This window comes from Quercus suber, unplaced genomic scaffold (genome assembly GCF_002906115.3).
Source record: "Quercus suber isolate HL8 unplaced genomic scaffold, Cork oak 2.0 scaffold_120, whole genome shotgun sequence".
NCBI lineage: Eukaryota > Viridiplantae > Streptophyta > Magnoliopsida > Fagales > Fagaceae > Quercus > Quercus suber.
In genome coordinates this window covers 201,248-223,035 of record NW_027069585.1, presented here as the reverse complement: position 1 = coordinate 223,035, position 21,788 = coordinate 201,248, and the positions used below count along the sequence as shown (strand labels likewise).

The following is a 21,788-nucleotide window of genomic DNA, read 5'->3' as shown; positions in this document are numbered from 1 at the left end:
TTTGGGTATGGTTTAGATATATCTCTTTCATAACATACAATCTCGTACTGTAGGCAAAGTTCTTAATAATATGCTTCTAGATAACAGTGCAATGTTTATGTGTATTGGTGATCCCAACCAATCTGTTCATTAGTCTTAATTATATGTGAGGAACTTTTACGCATATAATTTTTTTCCTGTATAACCAACATTAATTGTTTTTTTTTTCAATTTTAAAGTGGTTGAAATTAGTGATAAATTTGCTGATTATAGTTTTCAATTCTTTGCCATTCTTGGTGCTTATATAATTTTATGTGACTTGTTGTGGTGATGGATATATTGTTATAAATGATGGGGATGTACTATTAATGTGGTTATTGGTGGTAGATGTATTCCTGTAAGTTCTCATTCACAAGAGAATTACAAGGTTCTTGACAATAATAAGGATTTATGATAGATGCAATGATTGTGTCGCTAGTAGGGATTAATGTTTAATGTTTCATCATTTATCCTGTTAAAAATATATTTTATCAAAATTTTTGGTTTGGTTTAGTTATATCTCTTTCATAATATTCAATCTCATATTGTAGGCAAAGCTCATAATGACTTGGTACTAGGTCATAGTGTAATGTTTGTGTGTATTGGTGGTCCCAATCAATCTGTTGATTAGTCTTAATTATATGCAAGCACCTTTTACGCATATAATTTTTTTCCAGTATAACCAACATTAATTTTTTTTTTTCTATTTTCATGGGGTTGAAATAAGTGTTAAATTTCCTCATTATAGTTTTCAATTAATTGCTATTCTTGGTGCATATATAATTTTATGTGACTTGTTGCGGTGATCGATATATTGCTATGAGTGATGTGGATGTTCTGTTAATGTGGTTATTGGTGGCAGATGTATTCTTGAAAGTTGTCAATTACAGGAGATCTACAAGGTTCTTGACAATAGTATCGATTTATGATAGATGCAATATTTGTGTCAGTAGTAGGGATTTATTTTTAATGTTTTGTCATTTATCATGGTAAAGATTTATTTTTTCTAAATTTTGGGTTTGGTTTAGATATATCTCTTTCATAATATACAATCTTGTATTGTAGGCAATGTTTTTAACAATTTGGTATTAGATCATTGTGTAATGTTTGTGTGTATTGATGGTCCCAACCAATCTGTTGATTAGTCTTAATTATATGCGAGTACCTATTACGTAGATAATTTTTTTCCAGTATAACCAACATTAACTTTTTTTTTTCTATTTTAATAGGTTGAAATAAGTGTATATTTTCTCATTATAGTTTTCAATTAATTGCATTCTTGGTGCATATATAATTTTATTGACTTGTTGTGTGATGGTTATATTGTTTTGAGTGATGGGGATGTACTATTAATGTGGTTATTGGTGGAGATGTTTTCTTGAAAGTTCTCATTCACAGAGAACTACAAGGTTCTTGACAATAGAAGGATTTATATAGATGCAATGTTTGTGTCGTGGTAAGGATTTATTTTAATTTTTGTCATTTATCATGGTAAAGATTTATTTTATCTAAATTTTGGGTTTGGATTTAGATATATCTCTTTCTAATCATATCGTATTGTAGGCAAAGTTCTTAACATTTGGTATAGATATGTGTAATGTTTGTGTGTATTGTGGTCCAACCAATCTGTTGATTAGTCTTAATTATATGCAAGTACCTATTACGCATATAATTTTTTTCCAGTATAACCAACATTAATTTTTTTTTTCGATTTTATTGAGGTTGAAATAAGTGATAAATTTGCTCATTATAGTTTTAACTTAATTGCTATTCTTGGTGCATATATAATTTTATGTGACTTGTTGTGGTGCTAGATATATTGTAAAGTGATGGGGTGTACTATTAATTTTTATTGGTGGTGATGTATTCTTAAAGTTCTCATTCACAGGAGAACTACAAGGTTCTTGACATAGTAAGGATTTATATAGATGCAATGTTTGTGTCGGTAGTAAGGATTTATTTTTAATGTTTTGTCATTTATCATGGTAAAGATTTATTTTATCCAAATTTTGGTTTGGTTTAGATATATCTCTTTCATAATATACAATCTCGTATTGTTGGCAAAGTTCTTGAACAATTTGGTACTAAGATCATAGTGTAATGTTTGTGTGTATTGGTGGTCCCACCAATCTGTTGATTAGTCTTAATTATATGCAAGCACCTATTACGCATATAATTTTTTCCAGTATAACCAACATTATTAATTTTTTCATTTTATTGTGCCTGTGGAAATAATGATATAATTTGCTCATTATAGTTTTCAATTAATTGCTATTCTTGGTGCATATTAATTTTATGTGACTTGTTGTGGTGATGGATATGTTGTTATGAGTGATGGGACGTACTTAATGTGGTTATTGGTGGTAGATTTATTCTTGAAAGTTCTCATTCCAGGAGAACTACAAGGTTCTTGACAATAGTAAGGATTTATAAATGCAATGTTGTGTCGGAGTAAGGATTATTTTTAATGTTTTGTCATTTACCATGGTAAAGATTTATTTATCTAAATTTTTGGTTTGTTTATATATATCTCTTTCATAATATACAATCTCGTATTGTTGGCAAGTTCTTAACAATTTGGTACTAGATAATAGTGAATGTTTGTGTGATTGGTGATCCCAACCATCTGTTGATTAGTCTTAATTATATGCAAGTACCTATTATGCATATAATTTTTTTCCGTATAACCAACATTAATTTTTTTTTTTCGATTTTATTGAGTTTGAAATAAGTGATAAATTTGCCATTGTAGTTTTCAACTAATTGCTATTCTTGTTGCATATATAATTTTATGGACTGTTGTGGTGATGGATATATTTAAAAGTGATGTGGATGTACTATTAATTGTTATTGGTGGGATGTATTCTTGAAAGTTCTCATTCTAGGAGAACTACAAGGTTCTTGACTTAGTAAGGATTTATGATGATGAATGTTTGTGTCGTAGTAAGGATTTTTTTTAATTTTTTGTCATTTATAATAAGATTTATTTTATCTAAATTTTGGTTTGTTTAGATATATCTCTTTCATATATACATCTCGTATTGTAGGCAAAGTTCTTACAATTTGGTACTAGATCATAGTGTAATGTTTGTGTGTATTGGTGGTCCCACCAATCTGTTGATTAGTCTTAATTATATGCAAGCACCTATTACGCATATAATTTTTTCCAGTATAACCAACATTATTAATTTTTTCTATTTTATTGTGTTGTGGAAATAAGTGATAAATTTGCTCGTTATAGTTTTCAATTAATTGCTATTCTTGGTGCATATATAATTTTATGTGACTTGTTGTGGTGAGGATATATTGTTATGAGTGATGGATTACTATTAATGTGTTATTGGTGGCAGATGTATTCTTGAAAGTTCTCATTCACAGAGAACTAAAGGTTCTGACAATAGTAGGGATTTATGAAATGCAATGTTTGTGTCAGTATAGGGATTTATTTTAATGTTTTGTATTTATCATGGTAAAGATTTATTTTATCTAAATTTTGGGTTTGGTTTAGATATATCTCTTTCATAATATCAATCTCGTATTGTAGGCAAGTTCTTAACAATTTGGTCTAGATAAAGTGTAATGTTTTGTGTATTGGTGATCCAACCAATCTGTTGATTAGTCTTAATTATATGAGAACCTATTACGCATATAATTTTTTCCGTATAACCAACATTAATTTTTTTTTTCGATTTATGTGAGGTTGAAATTAGTGATAAATTTGCTCATTATAGTTTTCAATTAATTGCTATTCTTGGTGCATATTAATTTTATGTGACTTGTTGTGGTGATGGAATATTTTATAGTGATGGGGATGTACTATTAATGTGGTTATTGGTGGCAGATGTATTCTTGAAAGTTCTCATTCACAGGAGAATCTACAAGGTTCTTGACAATATAAGGATTTATGATAGATGCAATGTTTGTGTCGCGTAGTAGGGATTATTTTTAATGTTTCTTCATTTATCTGTAAAGATTTATTTTATCTAAATTTTGGGTTGGTTTAGATATATCTCTTTCATAATATCATCTCGTATTGTAGGCAGTTTTTAACAATTTGGTACTAGTCATAGTGTAATGTTTGGTGTATTGGTGGTCCCAACCAATCTGTTGATTAGTCTTAATTATATGCAAGCACTTTATCGCATATAATTTTTCCAGTATAAACATTAATTTTTTTTTCTATTATGTGGGTTGAAATAAGTGTATAAATTTGCTCATTATAGTTTTCAATTAATTGCTATTCTTGGTGCATATATAATTTTATGTGACTTGTTGTGGTGATGGATATATTGTTATGAGTGATGTGGATGTTACTTTAATGTGGTTATTGTGGCAGATGTATTCTTGAAAGTTCTCATTACACGGAGATCTACAAGGTTCTGACAATAGTAAGGATTTATGATAGATGCAATTTTGTGTCGTAGTAAGGGATTTATTTTAATGTTTTGTCATTTATCATGGTAAAGATTTATTTTTATCTAAATTTTGGGTTTGGTTTAGATATATCTCTTTCATAATATACAATCTCGTATTGTAGGCAAAGTTCTTAACAATTTGGTATTAGATCATGTGTAATGTTTGTGTGTATTGTGGTCCCAACCAATNTTTCAATTAATTGCTATTCTTGGTGCATATATAATTTTATGTGACTTGTTGTGGTGATGGATATATTGTTATGAGTGATGGGGATGTACTATTAATGTGGTTGTTGGTGGCAGATGTATTCTTGAACGTTCTCATTTACAGGAGAACTACAAGGTTCTTGACAATAGTAAGGATTTATGATAGATGCAATGTTTGTGTCGGTAGTAAGAATTTATTTTTAATGTTTTGTCATTTGTCATGTTTTAGATTTATTTTATCCAAATTTTGGGTTTGGTTTAGATATATCTCTTTCATAATATACAACCTCGTATTGTAGGCAAAGTTCTTAACAATTTGGTACTAGATCATAGTGTAATGTTTGTGTGTATTGGTGGTCCCAACCAATCTGTTGATTAGTCTTAATTATATGCAAGCACCTATTACGCATATAATTTTTTTCTAGTACAAGGATTTATGATAGATGCTATGTTTGTGTCGGTGGTAAGGATTTATTTTTAATGTTTTGTCATTTATCATGGTAATTAATTGTGGTAATGTTTTTAGATGAATATATTTTAGTTAATTCTTTATTATTTACTATAAATATAAAAATTTGCGTGGTTATAATTTTTGTATATTTAGTCAATTTAATCTAAAATATTACTGACCAATGTTAGGGAGGAGATTGTAGTGTGAATAATTACACAGGATAACTTTGAGGAGGAAGGTGACTCTCAAGTTGGGGAAATTGGCTCGAATGATGAATGATCTTCTAATACTTATGCTTTCAAGTTTAGTGAAGGATATAAAATAGCTTTCATGTATTACTGAACATGATGCTATTTTGTAGTCCTTTTAATATTTTCATTTTTATTGCATTATTCACTTATTAGTTTTGAACAATTATGGATTTGTACTTGTTGTTTGAATGGAGAATTTTTTATGAGTTGTATGTTTGTAATTTATATATTATTTTATTTACTTTCATGTAATTCATGTGTTTCTTTTTTGATAGAATTGTTTTGTTACAATTAAAGTACTATAAATGACCCTTTTTTTTTGTTCGATGAAGCTATTTTGTTGCAAATAATTTTTTAGAGATGTGGTAACTAATTTTTAATAATGGTCAAAGTTCGTTGAAAAAAAGTAAATGGTCACTAAGATTTTGTATTTTTGACGAAAATCTAAGTATTTACGAAGACTTTTGGTCATTGTAAAAAATATATTAACGACAACAATAGTTCGTCACAAAATGTATTTGGTCGTTTAACTTCATCATTAAAATTTGTATTTTTGATGGCAAATCAAGTATTTAAGACGACTTTTAGTCATCAAAAAAATACATTAATGATGGACTTAGTTTTTCGTAAACTATATTTGGTCATCCAACTTCCTCACATGAAGTTGTATTTTCGACCACAAATCAAGTATTTATGACGGCTTTTAGTCGTCGAAAAAATACATTAACAACGACCTTAGTTCATCACAAAATGTATTTGGTCATCCAACTTCATCGTATGAAAAAGAAATTTCAACGAGAAAAATGAATTGCTTACGACGGCTTTTTACAGTCGAAAATGAGTGTTAGCAATGACATTGTTGGTAATATAGTACTGCTGACAAGGCTTTTGCCAACGGACATCGACAGCCTTTTGCTGTCAGCACTACTAATCAGCGACGGCTTTTTGTGTTGTAGTGATAAACTCTGGCCATCACTAATAGCAATATTTTTTGTAGTATTGCATCTCCCCATTATTATTGGCAATAAGGCATGCACCATGTGCCTTCAACCAGTCCACACACTCCCCTAATCCATCTGAGTCCTTCTCATCACTCCCTGCATTTCTTGGTCTGGCAGTGATAAAGCCCAGAACCTGAGCAATGTATGAAACAGGTACTGTTGGGCGATATGAACGAGACATGCAACTCACAGCCTTATACCGCATCTTTTCAACATATAGATCTGCATAAAAATTAATAACTATTATTAACATAACTCCCATTATGTGGTTGATTATGTAAGACTTATTATGAGACAATTTCATAATGTATACCCACCCATAAGGCAGGTACTCAAGTAAGGAGCCGTCTTACATAACAGAATTTTCCGAAGTGACGGCTGCACGAACTGCAAGAGCATGTTTTACAGTTTCATCCTTTTTTGCTTCATCTGACAATCTGGCAACCAAAGAAGATGACATTTGAAATTAACATTCAAGGTAATTTCAAGGGGTTAAGAAACAGAGAGCTCACAAGCTAATTTCATGCATGACATAAAAAAAAACAATTAAAAAAAAAATTATATAAACTGGCAGTCACAACTTCATTATAAAAAACAAAATAATAAAATCTTAAAGAACTTCAAGCACAATGATAGACAAATAAAAGCAAATTATCATTTTGCAAATTAACTAACCTTGACATCGATGATAAGAGATCTCTGTAATTATTAGAATGTAAAATTACACAGAGTAAGTTGTAAGCAGAAAACTCCATATGACATCCCTCAATTCCTTCAGCATAAAGGGTTTTCAATTGTGATTGGCACTGAAACAACATAGAAGGCAACCAACCAGTGAACCGAATTCTTAAGGGCATTATAACATCTCTAAGAATTAAATTAACAACAATTGCCAAAGGAAAAACGATAACCATATTACTCAACAATTTTTCCGAAATTAAAAAACAGCATAGGAGAACAATGCATCTCTCTCTCGCGCATTGTTCGCGATAATTTTTTTATAGGCGGTCTCATTAAGTTTATTTTTTGCAATTTAGAGTAATTTAATAAAAAGTAATGTATTTCATAATCATATTTTCATTTATTATAGGAAAAATCACAAATAAAAAAGATTATCAAATAAAAAATTATTAGCAAAATATCATAATTAAATTTCTATATATGCATCATTATAAAATAATAATAATGAAAAAAATACAATTGCAAAAACTAAAATATGTCACTCATCCGATTATTTTCATTTGACTAACCTATGTCTTAAATAAGTGGCACAATAAAGTATTTCTAATACAATTATTAAGAGTACTTTCTCTACAAAAACTACAAATTTGTCCACCCAATATGATTAAAAAATAAACAAAATTTAGTAAAGTCTCATAGTTTAACATCTAATTGATCACTAAAAAAATAAAATTCAAACTTGCAAAACTACTAATTATTAACCCAAATCAAATCAAACTAACTTGCAACAAACTGCTACCATGTAGCATTGCTTGCACACTAGAAGGAAGATGCAAGTTTTGGTGTCAGTTAAAGCAGTCAGCGAAAGGAAAGAATAAACCCTCCAATACCAATACTGATAAAAGTAGAAACAAAAATAAACCCTTCACTGTTTGAAATAAAGTCGAGTCAATGTCTCAAAATCTCAATATAAAACCACCACCAGTGAAACTAAAATTGAGCCAATTCGATATTAAAGTGACAAAAGGCACAAAAGACAGATTACATGACTGAACACAACCCAACAACTATTTTGTAACTCATGACACATGAAATTTTAATAGATATAAAACTCTCAACATGAACATTTGTTCACCCAAGTTTAACAATAAGCATGCTATTGATTTTTTTTCTTTCCCCTTTGGAGGTGGGGGTGAGTTTCATAATTTTGAAACTAAAGTTTTCCAGTCAATTTAGAAATTATTTCTTTCTGCATAATATTCACATCACAAGCACATATATTGACCTAATTTGTTCAATAAGACATCCCAGTATTTTTCACAATCAATTAACCTGTAATTATTCAAGTACATGAGAAAGCGATTATGGTATTTACCCAAGCCTTCACCTTTAATATTATTTTCTGATGGTGTAATGAAAATGTACAAGTCTTATTTCATCCATATGGGTCATCTGTCAGAAATAAATGAAGAGATGGGATGCGTAAAGCGTGCTCATCCCTAATAACTTCGTCCATCCTTTATTAAGGATGGACGTAAACTCGTCCATCCATAATAAAGTATGGACAAGTGATGTCGCGGAAGCCTGAAGAGAAAGCACACACGATACTCTCTTTGATGGACAGAAACTAAACTGTTAGTTCCTGGGTAGTAAACCTCGAGTCCACGAGGGGTTCCTTGAATCCACAAGGTGATAGGTCTGGAATCTACCAGAGAATACAATAGACATAAGTCTGAATTTTTATTGATAATAAACTATGAAAAACGTTTACAGAATTAAGGGCCTATTTAAGGGCTCCTTAAAACTTGACATACAAGAAAATATAATCTAAAATAACTCCTAATTGATACCTAACCATAACAGGAACCAAATTTGACCTAAAAAGCATTAAATGCACCTAAAAACAAGGAAATAAATCACCTAAACCTAAAATAACGTTTTTTTATATAAAAATACCAAAAATAATAAATTACAATAATTAAATAGTAAATTGTGTCCTACATCAGACCCCTCCACTTGAAACAAACTCGTCCTCGAGTTCATCTTTGAAATCTGGAATCTCCCATGCCAAGAGAACAAATATGTTGAATACTTCATCTTCTTTGTCTTCTTGCCAAACTTGAAAGTCATTAATTGGGCAACTTGAACTTCTTCTCCCTTGATCTTCATGTAATTGACAATATTCACCAAATAAGAGTCAATGATCAAATCAAATCTTTCCACCCTAATAAAATCAATAAACTTTGTTTCGGTGTCTTCCAATAAAATAATAGGATTTGAATGTTGCAATCATCTAACTTGATTTCATCGAGATCGTTGACAACTTTCTCTATAATTTCTTCTTTAATGGTCTCTACTATCTCAACCTCAAGATCTTTCTCTATAATGGGGTCCTCATTAATCTCCTCCACAATCTTGATTTTAGGTTCTTCTTCTATAACAAGGCCTTCATTAATTTCCTCAGAAATATCTATATTTTCTTCTTTGACTTCTCCATATTCTTCAAGAACAATATTTTCTTTAACATGTAATTCTTCCTTTAACAGTGGAATATTTGGCTCTTCAAAATAATTCAAGTATGAACTTCTTGGCCAATAATAATCTTGTATTGTATACGACAAGATTTCTTCACAATCCAAAGGATAAAATTTGATAGCAAGCATCTTTTTCATCCTTGGCCACGATCGAATTTTGTCTTTACCTTGTCGAATTCTATCAGATTGTACTTGTTCCCACCAACGTAAGGCATACTTACTAAGTTTATACAAAGCAAGTCCAACTTTTCTCTCATAACGAATATTCTCATAGTCAAATAAATCCTCTAGATCAAGTAACCAATCAAGAAAATCTTCTTTTAAAAAATAACCATTAAAACTTGCAATTCTCTTATAAGGTCTATATGAAATTTGCTTACCAATAGGTTGCCCGTGAGTTATGTCTCTGCTGCAGTTATCCCTATTGTTTCCATTCTTCAACGGCGCCATTCTAGCATAGATATTTGTGAGTGCTTGTTGTACGTCACGTAATACTTGCTAAGTTATTCGTCGTTGTTGTGGTGGTGGTTACCGTCTCGCCGGTTAGCAATCAGACCAAGGTAAGTCAAGGCTCTGATACCAACTGATGTCGCGGAAGCCTGAAGAGAAAGCACACACGATACTCTCTTTGATGGACAGAAACTAAACTGTTAGTTCCTGGGTAGTAAACCTCGAGTCCACGAGGGGTTCCTTGAATCCACAAGGTGATAGGTTTGGAATCTACCAGAGAATACAATAGACATAAGTCTGAATTTTTATTGATAATAAACTATGAAAAACGTTTACAGAATTAAGGGCCTATTTAAGGGCTCCTTAAAACTTGACATACAAGAAAATATAATCTAAAATAACTCCTAATTGATACCTAACCATAACAGGAACCAAATTTGACCTAAAAAGCATTAAATGCACCTAAAAACAAGGAAATAAATCACCTAAACCTAAAATAACGTTTTTTTATATAAAAATACCAAAAATAATAAATTACAATAATTAAATAGTAAATTGTGTCCTACATCAACAAGTCTGTTGGACCTTGAGCATACTGAAGCCAAGTCTTCCAAACTTACCGTTATGAAACACCGGTACAAATGAAATAACTTCCTTGGCAGTTATGGAAGTTACATCCGAATCTTCTGAATTCATCAACAATAGGAGTGGTTATTAAACAAAATAATCGTCTCATGTGCACTATATAAGCATTTCCTTACGAAGAGGTAAAGAGAGAGACATTTTTTCCACAAACAAGTAAATCCTGAAAACACTTCCTTTTTACTTGGAATTGAAACCCAATGACTTTACTATCGGAGGATTTTTGGCTGGCCTCCACTGGTCTCCTTTGATTTTCAGCCTACTGATTTTCAAGGATCTATAGTTGGTGTCGTCTGTGGGAAGGAATTTGTTGCGCTTGAACTTCATTTGTTGAGTTCTGCGATTTCTTTCTCTGACAAAGGGCTGAAATGGTTTAAACAAAATTAAGGGCTACTAGTCCAGGCCCTCAAGAGAGTAGAGACGCTTCCAATAACCCCCATCGTGGCCATCAATCGGCCCCTGCCATGCAACAATCTTCTGTCCAACACGTGTAGTCAATGGCCGCCGCCATGACAGAGTTAACTCGCTAGAACCAAGAATTGAGAAGGGAGATTAATCTCAGAAGGCAACGGCATGAGGCTTATGGAGAAGAGCATGGACGAAGCCCAGGAGATGGAAGAAATGCAGAGCCGGAAAGCCAATCAAGGGGCACTATACCAAGAAGGGTGCCACACTTAGAGAGGGAGATGGACCAGATGAGGAAAGTTATGGATGAGATGAGGGAGAACATGAGAAGAACAAATCCTGTAGAAGACTTAGTTCACTGAACAGATTCTCCCTTCACGGCTTCCATCAATGGCCACCCCTTGCCTCCAAAATTCAAGATGTCTTCCTTGGATTCGTATGATGGAATGCGTGACCCGTTTGATCACATTGCTACTTTTAAGATTACAATGCACCTTTAAGGGGTTCCTGATGAAATTATGTGTAGAGTCTTCCTTACCACCCTTAAGGGTCCAGCACGAGTCTGGTTCAGCAAAATACCCCCAAATTCAATAAGTTCTTTCGAAGAGTTGAGCAAATTGTTTGTTAATAACTTCATTGAGGGACAGAGACACAAGCGTTCCTTGTCCAGTTTGTTAACCATAGAACAAGGAGAGAATGAAAGCTTGCGGTCCTTCATTACTCACTTCAATAGGGAAGCCTTGAGCGTGGACGAGGTGGATTACAAACTATTATTGGCGGCCTTCCGTAACGGAGTTAATTCTAACTTATTCATACATAAACTTTATGAAAAAGAGCCTTAGTCCATGGCCGAACTCGTCCATTCGGCCCAAAATTTCATGAATGTAGAAGATAAGATTATAGCCAAGAAGAGAAAAAGAGCTGAGAGAGTAGAAACAAACCCCACTCACCATTCCAAGCAAGGTCCTCGTCCAAAGAAGGGACGAACGGAAGAAAGGAGAGATCGAGATAATAAAAAGCCTGGCTCTTCAGTGCAGAATGAACAATATACTCCTTTGAACATGCCACTTGAATAGGTTCTTATGCAAATCAAGGATGATCCTTCCTTGAAGTGGCCGGAAAAAATGAAGGGAGATCCCAATAAGCGCAATAGAAATAAGTATTGTCGCTTCTATAGAGATCATATGCATGATACAGACGAATATTTTGATTTAAAGAAGCAGATGAAGAACTTTATAAGGCAAGGGAAGTTGAGAAATTTCCTTGGACGAGACCACAAAGACGAGAAATTGAAAGGGAAGGTAGACGAATCACCACGACCACCACTCGGTGAAATAAGAGTTATCATAAAGGGAAACTCAACAGGCCAGTCGTCCAAGTCAAAGAAAGCATACCTGAAGGTACTACAGAGCGTCCAACTTTCTGGACGATCACCAAGGGCAAGGACCACTGACAAGCAAGCGATCACCTTTACGAACAAGGATGCCGAGAGAGTTCACCACCCTCACGATGATGCTATTGTCATCACTTTACTTATTGCTGACTACACAACCAGAAGGGTGCTAGTGGACAACGGAAACTCGGCAGACATTTTATATTACCCAGCTTTTTAGTAGATGAGGTTAGAACGAGACTAGCTCCGTCTAGTGAACTCCCCCTTGGTAGGTTTCAGTGGAATGAAGGTACAGCCCGTGGGTACTATTTCATTACCAATGGTAGTGGAGGCATATCCGCAACAAATCACCAAGGATGTGAACTTCCTTGTGGTAGATTGTTCATCCTCCTATAACACCATAATTGGAAGGCCAACTTTAAATAGTAGGAAGGCTGTTACATCTACCTACCACCTGTTGGTCAAGTTTCCAACCGAGTATGGAGTAGGACAAGTACAAGGAGACCAACTAGCAGCCAGAGAATGTTACTTGGCCATGTTGGCCATGGACGAACAGGTTCAAACCATGAATATTGAAGAAAAGAGAGTTGTAGCGGAGCCCACCAAAGTATTGGAAGATATTTCCTTAGATGAAAATAACCCTGAAAGGTATACCAAGGTTGGAGCAGATATAGAAGAGAAGACCAAGCAGGACCTCGTCCGTTTCCTAAAGAAAAATATTGATGTGTTTGCATGGAATCATGAAGATATGCCAGGTATAGACCCCAGTGTCATTACCCACCGTTTGAATGTGTATCCTACCTCTAAGCTTGTACGATAGAAGAAAAGGGTGTTTGCTCCTGAGAGGGACAACACCATCAAAGAAGAGGTATAGAAGTTAACTGCAGCAAAGTTTATTCGAGAAATTTATTATCCCAATTGGTTGGTCAATGTGGTGATGGTCAAGAAGGCAAACGGTAAGTGAAGAATATGTGTAGATTTCACCGACCTAAACAAGGCTTGCCCTAAGGATAGCTACCCATTGCCGCGCATTGATGAGTTGGTAGATTCCACTATGGGTCACAAGTTACTTAGGTTTATGGATGCTTTCTCTGGATACAATCAGATAAAGATGGACGAGGTAGACCAAGAGACGACGTCCTTTGTCACTAGCCAAGGCTTATTCTGTTATAAGGTGATACCCTTCGGTTTGAAGAACGCAGGGGCAACATATCAGAGGTTGGTTAACGACATGTTTCGTCCACAGATTGGACAAAATGTGGAAGTCTACGTTGATGACATGCTTGTAAAGAGCCAGGACGAAGGAAAGCATTTAGACGACCTGCAGGAAACATTTGACACGCTTAAACAGTACAACATGAAGTTGAACCCCAGTAAATGTGCTTTTGGAGTGTCATCAGGGAAATTCCTGGGGTTTATGGTTTCACATAGAGGAATTGAAGTGAATCCAGACAAGATCCAAGCAATACTGGACATGAAGCCTCCGTGAAATGTTAAAGAAGTCCAGTCCCTCACCGGACGAGTTGCTGCCCTTAACAGGTTTGTCTCTAAAGCTACTAACAAATGTTTGCCATTTTTTAAGGTTCTTAAAAAGCATTTGAATGGATGGATGATTGTCAGAAAGCTTTTGAAGATCTGAAGGCATATCTCATTGTGGCTCCTTTATTAAGCCTATCCATGCTAGGAGAAGAGTTGTATTTATACTTGGCAGTCACCCCGCATGCCGTAAGTTTAGCATTAGTGAGGGAAGAAGACAAAGTGCAAAGGCCTGTGTATTATACAAGTAAAGCACTGAGGGGAGCGGAAGGACGATATCCACTAATAGAAAAGTTGGCCTTCGCGTTGATAACAGCTTCCAGAAAGCTAAGGCATTATTTCCAAGCCCATGTTATAAATGTCATGAGGGATAATCCGCTCAAGAAAGCAATGAACAAGTTGGAAGCTGCAGGACGATTGATCCAATGGGCTATCAAGCTTAGTGAGTTTGACATCAAATATCAACCAAGGCATGCCATAAAAGCTCAAGTTCTAGCAGATTTCATTGCGGAGTTTACCCCAAATTATAATGATTTATAAGAGATGGAAAATACTAAGTGGATCATCCATGTGGATGGTTCGTCTACGCAACATGCAGGAGGAATAGGTGTGGTTCTACAATACCCAGAAGGAGATAAATTAAAGCACAAGGTTCGTTTGCAGTATCAAATGACAAATAATGAAGTCAAGTATAAAGCCCTCCTTAAAGAGCTAGAATTGGCTAAGTCTGTGGAAGCAAAGTCAATACTCGTCTTGTGAGACTCTCAGTTAATCATGGGCCAAGTAAATGGGATATATGAGGCTAAGGAAGGACGAATGAAGAAGTACCTTAGTAGGGTGATATGCCTTATGAAAAGATTTGAGGAAGCTAACTTCGTTCAAGTCCCAAAGGAGGAGAACGTGGAAGATAATGCCTTAGCAAAAGAATCCTCAGCAAATGAAGCCATGGACGAGTTTGATGAGATTCAGTATATTCCAAGTATAGATATCCCAGAAGTATAGCAGGTAGAGAGTAGAAGAAATTGGATGACCCCAATTGTATCATACCTGAAGGACGGATGACTTCTAGAAGAAAAAGACAAGGCCAGAAAGCTGAAAGTAAGATCGGTCAGGTATGTTCTTATGGATGAAGTAGTATACAAAAGAGGATTTTCTCAGCCTTACCTTAAAGTGTCTAACTCCAGACTAGGCGAATTATGTATTAAGAGAAGTTCATGAAGAAGCGTGTGGCAACCATTCAAGAGGTAGGTCACTCGTCCAAAAAGTCGTCTACGTAGGATACTACTAACCAAACATGCAAGCTAATGCTAAGGCCTATGTCAAGGTCTACGATCAATGTCAACGGTTTAGTAATGTCCCCAGACAACTATCAAAGTACCTCACCCCGATGACAGCCCCATGGCCCTTCGCGCAATGGGGACTAGACATCTTGGGTCCCTTTCTACTAGGCACAAGGCAGATGAAGTTTTTAGTGGTTGACATTGATTATTTCATAAGTGGGTGGAAGCGGAACCCTTAGCTAATATCACACAACAAAATGTCAAGAATTTCATATGGAGAAACATCGTATGCAGGTTTGGGGTGCCCAGAGTACTGATATCTGACAACGGATGACAATTTGATAATGCACTTTTTAAAGACTTCTGTGAACACTTTGGAATTCAAAATCACTACTCCTCACCCACCCACCCGCAAGCAAACGGTCAGGCTGAAGTTGCAAACCGGTCCTTGTTGAAAATCATCAAGACTCAACTTGTAGGGGCAAAGGGAATATAGCCTGACGAGGTACCAGGTGTTCTGTAGGCATACCGGACGACAGTGAGAACCCCTAGGGGGAAACCCCTTTCAAGCTAACATACGGAACTGAAGCAATCATACCTGCAGAAGTGCATATGGCCAACCACAGGGTAATGATGTACCAAGATAGGGATAATGAGGAGCAACTCCGTTTGAGCCTTGATCTAATAGACGAGGTAAGGATGGATGCAAAGCAAAGGATAGCAAAGTACAAAAACCTCATGGCTAGGCAACATGATGCAGTGGTAAAACAAAGGCGATTCAATATAGGAGACCTCGTCCTGAAGAGGGTTACCTTAGCAACCAAAAACCTAGCTCATGGGAAATTGGGACCTAATTGGGAAGGCCCTTACAGAGTTGTCAACTGTAAAAGACAAGGATCCTACTACTTTGAGGACCTAGACAAGAGGAAATTAGAGCATCCTTGGAATGTTAAGCACCTGAGGAGGTACTATCAGTAAAATGCCAACCTCAATGAGGATAACTCTAGACGAGCCTGGAGATCATTTATCTACTTGTTTTATCTACATAAGGAGTTGTGTACTTACATATTTTTATTATTGCTTTGTTGTTATTATGTTAGAACCATGGACGAAATTATGGATTGGTTTGTATTTATTCTCTAAAAAGGCATTAGCTTTTGAAGCACGTGCCTCGTCTATCAACAATAGTTATGCTATGTACATATTGTTGTGTTTGAATTCTTGGTCTCTACTATTTTCGTTGGGATAAACCCATAAGAAAGGCTAAAAGCCCAAGACAAATAAATTCTCTGGACGTAGGGATGTACTATCTAAATTCTTGTGAAGCAAGGAATACTCGCCCAAACCCTGGACGAGCTGAAACCCTTGAGGCAAGGAATACTTGTCCAGATCATAGACGAGCTAAAGCCCTAAACGGGTAAAGTCGTAAACCGTCCAAACAATGGACAAGTTAAAGTTGTTGCATTAGTTCAACCCATGGACGAGGAAATGCATAAGCAAATGTTAATCTATTGATTAGAACACCAACCAAACAATCCATCCTATGGACGAGTGAAAGGTTGAGCTTCGTCTATAACACCTGAAAATCAGCCAAGTTTAAGGACGAGTATGGCTGATAGTTATCATTTCACATAGACGAATCATTCTTATGAAATTCAAGGAAATGAGAAAAGTATATGTTCATATTAAAAAGAGAAAAAATTCCTTCTGTGGACGAGCCAAAGTTCAAAACCTATCATTGAAATAGAAATTCTCGTCCATATTATAATAGAAAACAATAATGTTAATTCAGTTAATTAAGGGACGACCAACTTCCAAACACCCTTGTGAAATAAAACTTTTCTTAACAACTCGTCCTAAAACCACGGACGAGCTTAGTGTACTTGAAATACATAAAAGGTCCCAAACAGCGGACCAAATAAAAAAAAATAAAAAATAAAAAGAAGAGGAAAAGAGAAAAAGCAGGAATACAAAAGTTTTCTAAGCTAGGGGAGCATCCATTTTAGGGTCGTCCTGAGGAGGCATAGTGCTTGCATCATCTTCAACGTTAACGTCCTTAGAGCTGGTTTGGAGAAGAGAGCTAGTAGCAGCATTTAGATTAAGTTTAATGAGCTAAAGTCCACTTCAGGGAAGTTTTCAACAGCGTCCATCCTGAAATCCTCAAAGCCTGCTGCATAGTTGCGATCCAATAAATCTGTAAAGTCTTTGGACGCCTTAAACTTAGCAACTGCATCCTCCTTTGCCTTGGAGAGAAGGGTACTCAACTCGTCGTTCTTCTTCTGCAAGTGATCAAGATGAGTATCCTTCTTTATGGCACCAGTCTTCAACTCTTTAACTTGGCTTTGGAACTCTTTAACCTCTTCTTTAGCCTTGGACGCCACCTCTGCCCACTTCTTGCATTCATCCCTCACCTCTTAGACCCTCTTCTCCAGTAAGATCCTCATTTTGTCCAACTCTGTAGCCTGCCTGGATGTAGTAATGAATTTTGACATTCCCTACAGAAGTGAAAGACAAAAACAATGGTTAGACGAGAGAAGCATACAATAATCAAAATGAAGCAAAAACGAAATTACATACCTTAAAGAGATCATGAACCCCAGAATGTTCAAAGTCCTTCAAGGACATGTCATAACACATAGCTATGCCGTTGTAAAGCACAGCCTTCTCAAGACGTTCCCAAGCTATGTTTTGATTTTCAATAAGATTCATGGGAACTCTTTGGGAAGGCTGGGACGAGACAGACGCAGTAATCTTGGACGAAGGAGTCTTGGACGGGGTAACTTCAGCTGGAGTGGACGAGTCTACGTCAAAAATTTGGAGGGGCGGCTGAGGTGTGGGAAGATTTGGCTAGACGACTCCTACTTTGGACAACCCCTGCTTAGCTTTCTTCCCTCGACAACTGGGAAGATTTCCCAAGTCCAGATTCTTTGACAAAGACTTCCTTTTTTCCCCAGTAGCAGGACGGCTCCCCTCGTCCATAGCTTCTTTCCCTTTGTTTTCTTTTAGAGTTGCCATCCCTGAAAAGTAATTAAAATTAATATATAAAAAAATAATAAAATAATAAAATAAAAAAGAAGAAGAAGAAGAGAGAAGAGAGATAGAAGAAAAGTATATCTGTTTTATAAATTTACGTCTATGGACTGTGACCTCGTGTGCAATAGCCTCGTCGGATGGTTCAGGACCAAGTCTCCACTTGGCAAGACGTCTGAGGTTGACCAAGGAGTGGAAATCCCTGTCAATGTGTAGACGAGCTCTGTGGATGCAATCACGATGAAACTTGCTCAAAGAAGGATGCCCAACAACTATAAAACAATCAACAGGTAAAGATTAAACATATATTAATGAAAAATAGAGATAAGAAAGAGAAAAGGATAAGGGTATACCTTCAGGACGAAGGTTCCCTAAGTACCCAGCATAGGGGGCAAAAGGATCCCTACCCACGTCCACAGGATTTCCAACCCGAAAACCAGAGATGAAGATAAACTTCATCTTCCAGTTTCTGTCAGACGAGGCTAAAGACTTTATTAGCCTACAATTTGCACCCCTAGCTGTAAATTGATAAAAACCTAGGGATTGATTGATTTCTGAGGGTTTATAGCAAAAGAGGAACTCATCCATAGTGATAGGACAGTCCTCTCCAAATACTTCCCTACATAAAATTTGCATAGAGATAATTAATCTCCATGCGTTAGGATTGAATTGACACACTGTCAAACCTAATTTAGCAAGCAACTCCCTAGCAAAAGCATTTAACGGTAATCTTAGCCCACCTAAAAAATAGGTTTTATAGACGCCTATCCCAAAACGAGAATTGCAGCACCATTCTCCACGAGTGGCCAACCTGGGGTTAAGCTCGTCTGAAATTTGGTACCACTTCTTAAGATTATTGAGTCTTTGTTCGTCGGTTTTTGAATTGACACCAACTGCACAACTGTAAACAGTTTCTTCCTCGTCCAAAGGACTAGACGGAGGAACACTCGTCGAGGTGCCAGCCTGAAATCTAGAGGCTGCCCTCTCCCTAAATTTTTCTTGTACAACATCTATAGGAAATCCAGGGATGCTAGAAATATATTCCTCGTCCGTGGTATTCCCCCTACTACTACTATCAGTACTGTTGGTAGAACCACTGTAGCTAGTGGTGTCGTGATACTCATCTATAGCCTGATCTAAGCTATTGCTAGACGAGGAAATAATATTTTCAGACATTTTAAGGAAAACTTTAAGATAAACCTAAAGACGAGAAGGAAGAGAATACCTGGCTCTAGACGGAAGAAGACTAAAGACGCAGAGACTTCTAGACGAGGCTCTAGACGAGGAGTGTCAGGGAAGAAAATTTCAAAAATGCAAAGGGTATCAGAGGGATTCTACTATTTATAGGGCATAGACTTAGACATCGGAAACGACACAGTTAACCAAAAGTTGCCACGTGACAAGCGTCTCGAAAAAATTAATCGATGTAATCAGCACCAGTGAAACTATGACACGTAGCACATCTAATTGTAAAGATAAGCGCATTTCCTTGGACGACCTATGGACAAGGGGGCAACTGATGGTGTAATGAAAATGCACAAGTCTTATTTCGTCCATATAGGTCGTCCGTCAGAAATAAATGAAGAGATGGGACACATAAAGCGTGCTCATCCCTAATAACTTCATCCGTCCTTTATTAAGGACGGACGTAGACTCGTCCATCCATAATAAAGTATGGATGAGTCTGTTGGACCATGAGCATACTGAAGCCAAGTCTTCCAAACTTACCGTTATGAAGCACCGGTACAAATGAAATAACTTCCTTGGCAGTTATGGAAGTTACCTCTGAATCTTATGAATTCCTTAACAATAGGAGCAATTATTAAACAAAATAACCATCCCATGTGCACTATATAAGCATTTCCTTATGGAGAGGTAAATAGAGAGATATTTTTTTCCACAAACAAGTAAATCCCGAAAAACACTTCCTTTTTACTTGGAATTGAAACCCACTAACTTTACCATCGGTGGATTTTTGGCTGACCTCCACCGGCCTCCTCTGATTTTGCGTTTGGTTTTTCAGGACTCAGCCTTAAGATCATCAGTGCCCGAGATTTTCAGCCTACTGATTTTCAAGGATCTATCATTTTCCATTCATCTAGTGAGTGATAAAACATCATGAAAATAAAAGCTAAAGTGTAAAGCGTAATTTCATGCACCTTTTAACAAATTAAAGCATAAACAACAGCATTGGAGCCTTCTCTTAAATACCCATTAAGCCACGTGTCAATTAACCCACCAACTATATCTCACCACGTATATTTTTTCCTCTCTCTACTTCTCTCCAAGAAAATCTAGATGTATAGACTAGGAATGGCAACGAGTCGGGTTCGGGCCAGGTTTTTCCATACCCGGACCCGACCCGCGGGCTTGAATCCGTGGCCTGGACCTGGCCCGTTTATTAAACAGGTTTTTTTCAGAGCCCAGACCCGCCCCGCCGAGCTCCACGGGCCCTGCGAGCCCTATTTAGGCCAACCAGATTTAGGCCAATCTATGGCCCAATCGAGAAAAAAAGAAAAGAAAAAAGAATTAAAGCCTAAATAGAGCCCTAACGAAAATCTAATCACAGTTTAGTAACTAAAATTATTCAAAAACCTCAAAATCAAACTAAAAACCAAAAAAATACATGAGAATTGAATCAAAGCATCGAATAATTACAACTCTAACGATTCCTCTTTTTTCTCACACTTTCTCGATAACCAAACAAAGCCAGAAAATCACAATTCACAAACCCAAAAACACAAACACAGAAATCCCAAAATCACAAACACAGAAATCATTGAATATATATATTTAAATAAAAATAATTACAACAAATATTCTTCAACGACAGTTTGTTTGGGGGTTTGGTGGCTTTCAATTCGCTGAGGAACAGTGGGGATTTCCATTAGAGGGTGAAGGAAATGTTGAGTACGAAATGTCCATCGGATGATGCTGCACCTGCATCACCTGTGTACGAGTTTTCTAGGCTTGGTTAGGGCTATCGTGGTGAGAAGAGAGGAGAGTGAGTGAGACTCGGTTGTGGCTGTGGTGGTCAGAGGAGAGGAGAGTGAGTGAGTGAGTGAGAGTGGGAGAGGAGAGTGAAAGAGAGAGGGAGAGGAAAGTGGGGCGGCTGAAATGTGAAATGATATGAGTAGGGTTTATAACTATATATATATATATATATGAGGGTATTTTAGTACTTAAGTATATAACCAGGTCGGGTTCGAGCCGAGTTTTTATTAAAACCCGGACCCGACCTAGACCCGTTTCGAGTTTTTTTTAATCCAAACCCGACCCTATTCTTTATCGGGCTAGACTGGGTACCCACGGGTCAGGCAAAAATTGTCATCCCTAATATGGACAACTGATTAGGCGTTGTTGGTCACCTTTCTCTCACCTCCCTCTGACAAAATAGAAAAAACCCCAAATATATTTTAAAAAAACATATAAAACACAATACATAGTTCATACTCTCAATTTCAAACACATATATATTATAAGCTTGGGTTATA

The 21,788-nt window shown here is 36.0% G+C and overlaps 1 protein-coding gene across 1 annotated transcript; it reads left to right on the top strand.

The window, feature by feature from the left end:
- Nucleotides 1-12,179: 12,179 nt before the first annotated feature.
- On the top strand, nucleotides 12,180-12,668 carry LOC136068534 (uncharacterized). Its single transcript, XM_065775822.1, has one exon. It carries the CDS (start codon nucleotides 12,180-12,182, stop codon nucleotides 12,666-12,668), a length of 489 nt encoding a protein of 162 aa, XP_065631894.1.
- The last annotated feature ends 9,120 nt before the right edge of the window (nucleotides 12,669-21,788 follow it).

Excerpts from the sequence above, each read along its gene's own strand:
- LOC136068534 (XM_065775822.1), top strand. The coding sequence starts at position 12,180 with ATGAAGGGAGATCCCAATAAGCGCAATAGAAATAAGTATTGTCGCTTC.